This window comes from Patiria miniata, unplaced genomic scaffold (genome assembly GCF_015706575.1).
Source record: "Patiria miniata isolate m_02_andy unplaced genomic scaffold, ASM1570657v1 HiC_scaffold_7, whole genome shotgun sequence".
Lineage (NCBI taxonomy): Eukaryota > Metazoa > Echinodermata > Asteroidea > Valvatida > Asterinidae > Patiria > Patiria miniata.
The window spans coordinates 25236296-25248969 of record NW_024037074.1 but is presented as its reverse complement, the minus strand read 5'-3'; the positions used below and the strand labels follow the sequence as shown (position 1 = coordinate 25248969).

The following is a 12674-nucleotide window of genomic DNA, read 5'->3' as shown; positions in this document are numbered from 1 at the left end:
GTTGAATTTCAAATCACAGAGGACGATGGCAGCATTTGGCACAGCCATTTGCTTTGATCTAAACTAAATCTAACCATGGAGCTATAGGATGTGGACTCCGTCCTCAAGGTCCACCAACGGTGAAAATGAGACACGATAGACACTTGAGTTTTCGTCTCAAGTCCGCAATAATCTTTTTAATAGTCTTCAGTCAAATTAAACAAACAACATTCAAACAAACAAACAAACAAACAAACAACAATCTTTTACCCGAAGCAATACAAATCAAGCAGTTTGTAAAATGACTATCAGCAGTATTACAATGTGATGTAGCTTGTGTTGCACCAAATAATCTCAATCGGATGTCGCTCGGTCAGGTTCGTCCTTTATGCGGTTGTCAATTCAAGTTGGACATTTGGACGGGTACCCAATCTTCCACTTCTCTTGTCATTATATACTTTCCATTCATCAAGGGAAGAAAAATGAGACGTTAACTCGTGTTGTAATAAACACATACCCGTACCACTGACACACGACCACTCGTTTCGTCCGCGGACCGATTGTGTGATCTCACAATATGCCGGACGTATCGTCTTCCCTTGATGAAGTTAGACTTGACTCAAGTCGGATTTGACTAAGAATCCCAAACATGTACGCTGTCCTCACATGTCGGCCTAGAGGACCAAGGTCAGTCCATACGAGCATGTACATCATGTGCATTTAAATGAATGCATGTGCTCAGTATTCTTAAATCCTACTTAGCAGATCCGACACGACACCCCACTTTTTTGTTTTCATTTTCCTGTCGCAATATGCTCAAGCTGGGCCCATTCATGGCGAAAGCGTTTTGTCCGTTTATCGTTCAGAGTATATTAACCGTCATGGATGGCACACTGTTACTGTACAATAGCTTACACAGTACTTCCACCATTGTCTTCAGACCACCATTTTTGTGTAGGCTCCTGGATTGGTGTACAATGTTAATGCCATAATTTACCATTACTGTATTTGATAATTTACCAGTCAGTTAAAGTACCATAGCAAAGCTGTGGCAAGCTTTCTAATGGCTGTCTGTGTATGTGGGACAGAGCTAGCTAAGCCTTGTGTTCTCTTTACTTCGTAATATCTTTATCAGTGCTTGATTCGCGAGATCGAAATACATTTCAGATACGTTAGCAACGTTGGCGGCGCTGTCTCCTCGACTCCACACAAATCGCATTCTCCGTTTTCTGCAAAATTGGGTGGTCGCTACCCAGTATGGTATGGATGAGTTCACTAGAATGTTTTCACACTTGGCAGATTGACCATTATCTAGTCTTTGTTTCCTAACATGGAAAATAACGTGACCGGGAGGGTGCGTATCTTAAAGAAGTCATAACATCATATTTATATTGTGGCGTAATTGGCACAAATGACGGGCAGGATCAGACTTGAGCCAAGTCTATGATGGAATTGGAATGGCATGATCAGCGTTGAGATTGCTTTTGAATCCCGCCAAAATTTATGGCATGTGAAATGAATACCTTTTGTGTGGCACGTGGTTACACAGAGGATCTGGATATGTTTCATCACTGCTGTGAGATATCGCAATATTCCATCATGGTAACGATTATTCACCATCGAGATGATTTTTTTTAAGGACATGAGTAGAAAATATAGATCAGAATGGGAGTTTAATTTGTTCGGTAGTCGAAGCCATTTGTAATTCAAAATATTGCAAACGTCTTATTGATTGCAGTTGTAATAGTCAGTATATCTTTGTTATGTTTACAACAGAGTTTTACATTTTGGCCTATTCAAACGAGATAGGCTAAGACGATCTCTTCGCTTCCATAGCACATTTTTTGAAGGAATATTTCACTTTTAGTCCATTCCTTAAACACATCGTTCTTTAGTTGTTAGACGTTTGTTTTGGTTGAGGGCCGTATAATGTATACGAGCATACTAAACCGACAATTTGAATATTTAGTGTAGCGGTGGCTTCGGTCTGTACTTGTATATAGTGACTTACAAACAAAATGACCCAGATTACGAGTTGCCTCCTATCCAGTAGTCCATAATGTATTGCCTCGTCCCCATGGCTTTGTAGAGTGGTTCCGCTGCTGCCTTACCGTACGTGTCCTGATTGCTGAACTGCCTATCGCATACTCTCCCCTAAGGCTGATAACGCTCGACATGCAGCGAGGATATACCAGATTGTACAGTGAAGACGCACAGCAGTATATACGAACATTTCTAATGTAAAAAAGGAAGAGGCAATGGTCTAGATCTGGGTATATCTCGCCTCGCTTTGTCTCCTTGACTGGTGGAGAAACCATTCATTTGGTCATCACAAAGCAAAAAGGATTTGCAACGTGGGCCTCTATGTAGTCGGGATATTTCCATCACACGATGTAGTCGTGCTGGAGTTTAACGACACGCTTTCTAAGTCAAACTTCCACATCGATATGGCTTGAATGAAGGATGAAGCATGCAGTGTCAACGAAATTAATATCTTGGGTGTGTAAAACAGGATTATGTCATCATGCAAGTTGCATGGTTTACATTATTCGAGACACAATATCCTGTTACACTTGGCGTGTGGGTGTATTCATTCCAATGTTCACAAATGACCTTTCGATGATGAGGTATTGAAGTATCTCGATTAGTACTGGATAATATGTACATACTTGGTGCATGAAAATGTGTACAGACAGTCAGAACCTTATAATCTTTCATGAAAATTAATTCATGTACACTTAAGAAGAACTTTCTTCGTATAAAATTATGATTATAATAATACATGTACTAATAATGCGGTGCATGTACATGTATAGCGCTTTAAACCAAATGTCTCAAAGCGCTTCACAGTTATTACCCCAGTCCTGTGCATGAGGCCATGACCCCAAAGTTTGCATTCTGGTCACTACCTTCACACTTTCACAGGTACACGCACACTTGTTCAGTAGTTGTGGGGACTACACACGAGTTGCCCCATGGTACTATGGGGACCGAAGACGATGATGGGGCAGCAGTTAGTCCCCATAACTCGGTCCTAATTTGCCTAACATTAAAAAACGTCCCCATTATGATGCTGATTGTTGCCAGGTTTGTAAGTCAGGAATCTGTCTTTGCGTATACCCATTGGTTTCTACAGTCCGGCTTGGTATCATCCTCCTCAAACTGGATGCACATTTTGCACAATATCCATGTACATACTATGTACTTGGGTGTCCTATTCTAGCCATCACTGTAGTTATCACCTCGTAGACCTTTTGGGGGGAATTTTGAAATGCTGGTATCTATGAGCTGTCAAGAGGTATGACTTTTTCTGGTGGAGGAGCTTGCGTTGGACGTGCTAATGATGTGGTATATTTTCTACGTGTGTGCATGTGTTTTGAATGTTAGATCGGCTGCATATACGATGCATTGTGTCTATCATACCTATCGCTCTGCACCCGTTATGGTATTCATCGTGTTGTTTAGTAACCGCAATAATTAGACACAGGGAAGTCTAATAAGTCGTAGAGTGGCTAGTAATCTGTACTGTTTGTAAAAAAGAAAGAAATAAAAGGGTAAAGCAAAAAAAAACCAAGCATAACAAAAAACCTCGGCAGAGGGTCATTGTACGAAGTACATTACAACGTCTATTTGAATGGCATGCATGGCGTGTCATCGTGTAAGGCAAGACTCCTGCTATATAACATGACAAACGGGGACATTTTCTTCTTGTCTCCTCGTAGCTGCTGTACCGTCCTCGCAAGCCAGTTCTTTCTACATTCACACGACCATGACGGGCTGCACCGAGCGACTCTGTTTTGTTGGCGACACGTCCCGTGCTCGCTCGGCCGGAAATTTGGGCTTAGGAACGGCCGAAAAAACAGGGAAGGGAGAACCCTAGACTCCCACAACCCCCGTAACAGATCTCTCCCCCGTCTTGGCTATAGCCAGGGCCAAGGGCCCTTCGCGTCCGTTTCAGATCGGCGTGTAACACGCATCATTACCGAAGTATATCTCGTTACGGGAGCCAGAGAAGACGGCTATTATTACCGGGGTGGGATGCCTTGCATTCTATCGATCCGTTCAGCCTTGTGTTTTTTTTCTCCTTCCTTTCTTACTGTCTCTTTCTTCTCATTTTTTTGGGGGGAGCCGGGGTTGAATCTTTCTTACCTTGTGTCTGTCTTGATTTTGTTTTTATTTCACGACACACACTTTCAACCATGAACTTTTAAAACCTACCTCGATAAATTATTCGAAAAAAATCTGTGAAATTGGTTAATGGCTTTAGTTTTAGGGATCACTACCGTTCACCACTGTTCATTAGTAGAAAACAGCGTCTGTATTATGAAATTTATAAATATCATTGTTTGCGTTAATGTATACTTTTTTTAATTTTACCTTTGAACATAAAATCGCTTTTTCTTTAAAACACCGATGTTCACACTGGGTCAGCAGGTTACGTTCATCTAAATAAAGTGACATCCTCATATTTATCAACTGTCTTGCACCAGGGTCTTCTTCTTTGGCACAATATTCAATTTTCCTATGTACTCCTTAAACAATCGAAGCACTAGTTTAGGCGTACATGCTTTTTTCACTCCCGTGGTTTAGACATCACAACTTTAACTGTCGATTTCGTCAATAGGGACTGCCCGTTGTCAATCAAATATATAATCGAATTACAAACATCTGCCGACATTGTGACGATGTTTTACATTGCCCCTTCTTGTCTATTGCAAACATCAATACAGTAACAGACCACTGATTTTTGTTGTCTGTATTGTAAGCTGGGTCGGCGATAGATGGTATAAGAGAAGAGCACACAGAACTCTTGATGGAATCACGAACACTGGGATTCATTTTCAGCGTCTTTCCAACACGGATCTCTCCCTGGCTGCCTAGTGTGTACTCACAGTATCACTTGCTGACTTTGTTTGGTCATCGTCTTCATGATTTCTCACCAGGCGATAACTTAATAAGATTACCCATTCGATTCGTCTTGCGTCTTAGCAGTTTTTAATGTCGTCTCTCTCAGGCAGTGAAATTTAGCTCACTCGCCGCAGGCGCATCCATTTATTATCATCTCACACATAATTTCCTATAATCTCTGGCAATCTATTTCAAACTCTGTAGTTACATATTGCATTTAGTTTACTGAAGACTCCTTACACCTTTCTTATATAACTGAGAGTTTGTGTCTTGTTGATGTACGCTTTAGGCATTTTTTTAACAGGAGTAATAAATGAATCACTGTAACATTGTGTAAATTGCTGGAAACTTCTATAAAAATTTGAATTGTTATTCATTAACCCATCGTTTCCATGTGCTTTCAACTCTTTAGACTGCGGTTAATAATGTGAATTGAGAAATTGCATGTATTATTGCGACCATGACTTATAGACAATTTATGTATTGTTTCTTTTACTTTTTTCGGATGCAGGTTAACTTTTCCGAACAGAACCTCGGGCAGTCCAAGGATATGCGAGACGATAACTCTGCAATTATGAGTTTACCGCCAACGCCGGATTCATCTGACCGGGTACATGGCGGTTCCAACGGCCACATGGATCGGATGGATTCGCTAAGCGTCAGCGATTGACGTGGATTTTGCGTTTTAAGTACTCATCGACTTTCCATTGTGCAGTATAATACTTGAAGTTGAAACCTTCGCCGTGGAATATGAGCTGATGTGCAGAAGGGTGAGAGACTTGACTTCTCAACCCCCTTTACAACATTAAAGAGGCGCTTTAGTGAAACAGGAAAAGTGTGTTCAGCATAAACAGGGAATGTCATGATGGGAGGTTCGAGTCCTGCTGCGGATTAACACCGTTTATCCAGGAAGCTGTGACCGTAGATGTGTACGAAGGATCCCAAGGCACTCAAAGCAAATATCCAGGCCAAAGAGTGCAACCACGGAGCAACATGGCGTGTCAGTCGGCAAAGGTTCGAATACAGTTTGGATCAAAATGAATTCATTCACAGAGAAACAACTGTCAGCACGTGTAGTCGACTACTACAGTTACATGTTTGCACGCATGACTACATGTATACTCTATGCGTTCACTGACTGACGGGGCACTGCGAATTTCATAAGTTGTGAAAACGTTGATGCTCGTCGCCCTCAAATCTAGTGCAGGAATGTTGCTTGATGTTAAAATTCCTGTTCATGATTTGAGCTTACGGTAAAATAAAAACGAACATTCCTGCTTCACTACGCAGTGCACACCAGGCCTTAAGTTTGTGCAATTAATTTCGTTTGGTTAACACAGATTGTCACATTTGAAATACATTGCGTTTCCACCATAAGTATATAATGATGAGCATCAAGCAGTTTTACAAATTAGGGCCTACAATGTTTTCGAAAATAATGCATGAACGGCATTTTATTTATTTGCAATGCTGGAAGTACGAAAATATCGATTGCAATACAAAACTCGCCATCCAGTATAAATGTTTGTTTGGTTTCGACTTCGCATAGACGGATTTAAATTAGAATCCAATGAAATGTTCTGAGTGCTTAGCCATTTTGATGGTATTGCGAACCTTTACTTTGTTTAATCCTAACCACAAAAGAGAACACTGAAGGCACTCGGTTTCAGAACTGATTTGAAATCCGTCTATACCGCATGGCCTTTTCATGAATCAGTACACTCTTTGAACATAAACCACTCCGTTTTTCGGATCGGTTGCATAGAGATGTACATTGAACCTATAGTTTCCGATTTTTCATTCACATTACATTGATGATATCACGTAGAGCTTCAATTTGTTTAAATCTAGAGTATCTTGCTGCATGTTGGTGTACACGTTAGGTATGATTTTCGTCAATCTTTTACTACTGTTTAGCAACACTGAAGTGAAAATGGTCTTTTCATTCATGGCTCTCCTTCAGGATCAAAAATCAGGGATAATATATTCCAATCTCACTTTTCAAGTATAGTTTGGCTTTTAGAAGTTCAAACGCCTGAGAGAGATCCTAACTTGTCGGCAGTTAACAGTAGCTCCTATAAATGCCGATATGCAAAGCAGGCAATGTTAAATATGACGTCATTGCTTAATTCCTAGCTTGATGTTGCCCCGGTAACAAATCCACTATTTGTGCTGGCTACAACATGCTTGTACGGTTTTGGGCCGGCATATGCATAATATCTTGGACTTAACGGGACAGATACCGACACAAAGGTTCCAGTTTCAAACCTTCAAATGTTTTCTAATTTTAATGCTTTATTTTTAAGATGTGTCTTTCCCGTCAGTTAAGTATGAGAGGCTGCATCAAGCATCTCACCCAATCTCGGGCATTTAGCCCCATGTTGCAAAGTTGTTTTTAATATTTTGTTTCTTGCCAGTATATACTATATTCAATTTTGAATGATTCGGGTTTTTTTCCCTCTTTTTTTGGAGGTACATGTATGCGTACTTGCAGTGGCTACGCTCACACCATGTAAATTATAAAAAAGTTTGGTTCATTTTCATTATTTATTGAAAGGTATTACATGTACTTCGTTGTGTAAATTCAGATAGACTTATTTGTATATATCATTTGGCCCATTCAAAGATATTCCACAGTTTCAGAAAAACAAGGGCTGGTAATAACATTTGTGTCTTTGTTCATCCCACCTTAATTCTTTAATTGTCCCAATATTTTAAAAGTGAAAACATGGCAATATAATGTGTATGTTGTGCCCGATCACGGATGAGTTGGGTTCTTTTTGCGTGTGCTCCTCTCGGTTGCCAGCACTTCTTGTATCCGTTCACGACCTTTCCCTTTTCTATGAATTTGAATAAAGTTCCAATAGGGCGGCCGGCGAGGCCGATTTCCAGCCGAACCGTGACGGCACAAGCGGCAGCCGAATTTGGGTTTCCTTTCAGTCTAATCACACGACGACCCGCTTGGCTTTGCTACCCGCACAGAATTCGTCTGTTCATTTTACAATCGTTGGCAATTCCATTCCCCGTTCATTTTTTGTGTGTGAAAGAATCACAAGAAAGCGAACGTGAGGTAACTATGACCACTAGATAGGCGAGAGGGTAAGAGCAGCGGCAAAAGTGTAGACCCTAACCAGAGATTAGTGTTTTGTCTGGAGAGAATGGGTCAATGAACCTGGTCTTTTGTGATTTGGCAGGAGCAAATCACTAACCTAAAACCAAAAATACAACCCACGACGGAGATGATGCTATAAATTGGTAAATTCTTACGAACCGTACATTCTGCGTCACGGTTTAAACTAGGGTTTGTCAATTTGTGGTGACATCATCAAATACGTCGTTCTAGCTTCCTGTAAGGTATTCGTCACTGGACTTACTTTATGATGGTATATTTATGTGCAATGCTTAATTCCTATGAAACACACCAAACGAAGCAATATGTCGATGATCAAATATTCTAATCACAATCTGTACTATCAACTCTCTTCGAGAAAAAAAGGACAGTTTTTTTAATCGGCATTTGCGTAGATAAACAAGGCTTACTCCATTATAAATGTATCTGTATGTTTATATTTTATAGGGCACCAAAACGCAATATCACTTTACATTACTTCGTTGAAGTCATTACTTTGTCGCAGTGCTTATACTGACTATTGTTTACCGTCGATATATTGTTGATATTGATATTATCTTCATCGTATGTGTTAACCGTATAACGAAATACAGTCATGTTATTCTGAAAAATTGTACGTGTACATAGGACATACAACGTGCACCAGTTATTTTCATGTAAAGAAAAGATGTGGATATGATGTACGAATTGGCGTTTCCTTTTACTTTTGATCTAACTTATTTGTTGTCGGTGTAACTGCTATTTGCTGGTGTATATTTAAGATGAAGTGACGTTTTCCAGTCGCATTTTGGCAAATAAAGATATCACCGGTGGCTGAAACCTATATTTATGCATTGCGTCAGCGTAATGTGTTCTATATAAAAGGGACATTGTTGCATCCAGCTGCAGAGGAGTATAAGGCAATTATTGATGTGTGTTTAGGTTCTGACTTTGAACACCTTGCTGTAGCTATTTTTATTTCATAAGTTTACGGCCTACCGTTGCTCATACAAACGGAGTATTAACGGGAGTCGACTGTACTTGAGAATTATCGCCTTTTCATATGATGTTTTTACACAAAAGGATATTGGTCAGACCATGGTCAGACGGGGATTATCTCAGCACGGCCCATCCATAGTCAACAAGTGGGGTATATCCTGACAACCCCTCCCTGTATTTACATGTACATCCTTTCTATTTATGACAAAACAAATCGAAACTAACAAAAATACCACGGAGCGAACAGCAGTTTACCTTCAAACAGCCAATTCGATGCTATAACAGCCTGTTTAGACCAATATATTATTGTCTGCCATACAGACCCCTTCTAATCTGCATTTTGGTTCCCATGCACTTGAAAAGCAAATTGGGCTTAACTAAATTAATTGCCCCCAAAAGTTACAGGTACTGATGCTAGACAGGTTACACTCACTATATTCAAATTCATAGGCTTAATATTATGCACCATGCAGAACAGGGTACCTATTCAACATCAACCATGCGTAACAGGCTTTTGTGACATCAACGGCGTTACCTACGCCAGCCTCATACGGTTTTATCTCCTGCTGTAATAAATAAACAGCTTAGTCGAACTAGACAATGTTCTTTGTGTGGTAAGCATCAGTTCACTGGTTTAGTTTGACATCAGACGACGCCGCTATGAACATGTAGTGCAATCATTCATCATATCCCAAATCGATGGTGTTTGAATAGTGCTGGTGGAGAAATTAGGACAATAACCCAATGTAGGACTCCGTACGATTGCAACAGTCATGTTCCACCAGTAAGCAGTACCAGTGTACTGGCTACTGTAGTCCTTCCTTGATGCCCAGAACGCACTGAGAATACATACGACTATGTTTCTTTGCTGTCTGCTGTCATCATGTTACTGTTGACGTTTTCCATGTTTGGATCTACACATTTTAGCCCCGTTTGCCAATCCTTGAACCTTTAGACTGAAAAAGTCATCTCGTTTCCATCGGCATGAATCATAAAATGTCTCCATTTTGCTAAAAGACGAATCATATTTCAGAGACCCGACAAACTCGGTATGGTTTTCTGGAAGAAAATAAGAGTACATGTACATTGTATATTGAAAATGTTGTTGAGTAGCGCATTTGTTTTGGAGTGGATACGACCAAGGTATCGTGAACCTTAGATTCATGGGTCCTCTACCCAGGGAGTTGGTGGAACTGTTCTGACTGCATATCTTTACGTCAAAACATTAAAATCAAGTCAATGTTAACAGTTATTTGAATAAGCGCCTCGACTATCTGTAAAAACATGTAATGTCCACAGTCGCTCACGACCCCATCTTATAACCCTAAACCAATATTATTCTTGCACTAAGGCTTAAGATTTTGTGTTTTTCTTGATTGGTGTTACTTAAAAATAAAAGGGGAGATAAGTGGAACTGTGAATTACATCTAAATGTTCATGTATAAGAATATACGGTATTTGCCCGCGGTTTCAAAGGTCTGAACCTGTCGACTTCATCATCGCAAGGGAACTGTCACCAGGTGCCATACATAGGATGGACTCTACATGCAGGATCCATATAGACAGTGACAGAGTCAGATACTGCCATGAAGTACCAATTTATGTCATATGGCATCCAGTCTAGGGTGTACAACCATTATATATAGACACTGACAGTAACAAAGATGTATCGGAATAAAAAATAATCGCAGGTGATCGTGGTCAAAAAAGAAAACTACAACATGATTCCTCCTCTCCCTCTGCTAAGGTAATCCGTCGGCTCGATTTAAGGGTTGTTTGGGGCATTCGGGAGTGTTGAATGGTATCATTACGGGTGCTAATTCGGGGTCCAAGGCGGCCCAGCGGGGGTACGTGGGGTCTAGCAGCAGCACTCCTGTCCTGGCTAATCAAAAGGTATTGTTAAATCGCGCCAAAAATCACGCCTACAAGAAGCCGTTAAATTGGAAGTAAGCCCCAAATCGTCTGTATTTAACTTGGCTGGGAGTCAGTCAAGGGCCCTAGACTTTAGCCGGGATTAACCAACTTTGAATGATTGGAGCTGCTGGAGGGGCGCAAAAAAGTCAGAAAGGGTGCCGCTTAAGACAGCTTTAGCAAAATTTTCAGCACCGTTTAACATCACGAGAATCAATAACCGATCGGTGGCTTTGAATGAAGGGAGTTGTGAAGGCTTGCCGCCGGGGCTAATCCGCTGATAATCCCATCCCTTAGCCAGGATAAGAATAGGGAATGGTCCCTAGGTGAAATAGCAGAACTGGTGCAATGAGTTCAATAGATATCATTGTTTGTATCGGCAGTGCGAGAGACATGCATGGGGTTTGTTTTTATGGCCGAGTATCGACATTCCAGCACCTGAGGTCTCAAGCTGTGGTTTCTTTCAAAACTTTCCACTATTGTAGGATTCCTGGACACAAAGGGCAGATTACATCGCCAGTGGCTCTTTTTTTTCTTCGTCCCTCTCACATTCGTTTCACAGCCCTCCATAAAGTTGGGGTGTTTACTGGGGATCACGCAGCAGGAAGACCAGCAATTGAACTGTATAACAAACCCTGTTTGGTTATATCTTGGACAACGGAACCTTCGAACAAAACGTTTTGTGGAAGGTACAAAAAGCGTGTCTGTGAAGGCTGTGAGTTGGCCCAGTTGGAGGTGACAACCAATGGCTTGCATGGTTAGTGGGGATGGGGAACGGATATTACGCCTTGGGTAGGATTAGGGGTTCTAATGAGATCGATTTTGAGATGGGTTGCATTCAAGACGACAATGGGTACTAATTGGGCGGAGGGTATTTATTGAACTTACAAAATGGCCGCCCCTCCTCTGAGGTCGAAATTAAATAAACCCTGGCTGATTGAATCGGGTTGACGTTGACAGCCAGCCTCACAAAAAAGTGGTGACCATTGTTTGGGTTGGTGAGGAATAATCGGCTAATGCCAACAGCTGATTGACCCTTTGGGCTTGTTAAAATAATAGGGTATGTACTGCAAGCTAGGAATAAAACGCTGCTGGTCCCAAATTCTCAGGGCTGCCGAAAGGCCAAACAATTATGTTCAGCAAATTGACTCGATGAGTAAACATCAGCTTAAGGCAGGTCGATTTTGCCAGGAAAAAAAAGATTTTACTGACATAAACTACGAATGGGGCATCCCCATGCATGGCCTCTGATTAAAAATTGGCATAGGCCATTGGCTTGTGTTCCTCCGGGTGGGAATATTCCAGTGCCTTTGAACACTCATGAAATCACCACATTCATCAAAACGTTATAGAAACGAAAACCTATACAGCGAACGATTCGCTCTTTGCACGCTTCCGCCATAAGCATGCAGAGCCTCGATATAGCCGGTTCAGTGATTCCCGTGTATACACAGGAATCACTAACCGGCTATTTTTATTGTGTATAGTTACCAGATCGAGGCTCTGCATGCTTATGGGCCTTATTCACGAGTCGGCCATGTTGAATTGAAAAGTTAGGTAAAGTCTTAATTTTTGGAACTTGCGAAGAGAAATGAAAACAACTTAATATATAATAAATTCCAGTATGCTTCAATGAATAATTTAAAATATGTAATTAAATATCCCCTATTGTTTAAAGCCACATTAAAAAAAAAATGGCGGTAGAATAAGGCTGTATTGTGCCTGCATAAATAGTCTGGCGCCATCCCATTCAACAGTTAACAATTAA

General features: G+C 40.9%; 1 protein-coding gene across 2 annotated transcripts in view; it reads left to right on the top strand.

Annotated features, from left to right (window-relative positions):
* LOC119745412 (insulin gene enhancer protein ISL-1-like) overlaps positions 1-8840 on the top strand; it is a 36982-nt gene extending 28142 nt beyond the window's left edge. For both annotated transcript variants that reach the window (XM_038221736.1, XM_038221737.1), the window contains exon 6: positions 5399-8840. In XM_038221736.1, the coding sequence (XP_038077664.1) occupies positions 5399-5557 (159 nt within the window). In that variant the 3' untranslated portion in view covers positions 5558-8840. The remainder of the gene's footprint in view (positions 1-5398) is intronic.
* The last annotated feature ends 3834 nt before the right edge of the window (positions 8841-12674 follow it).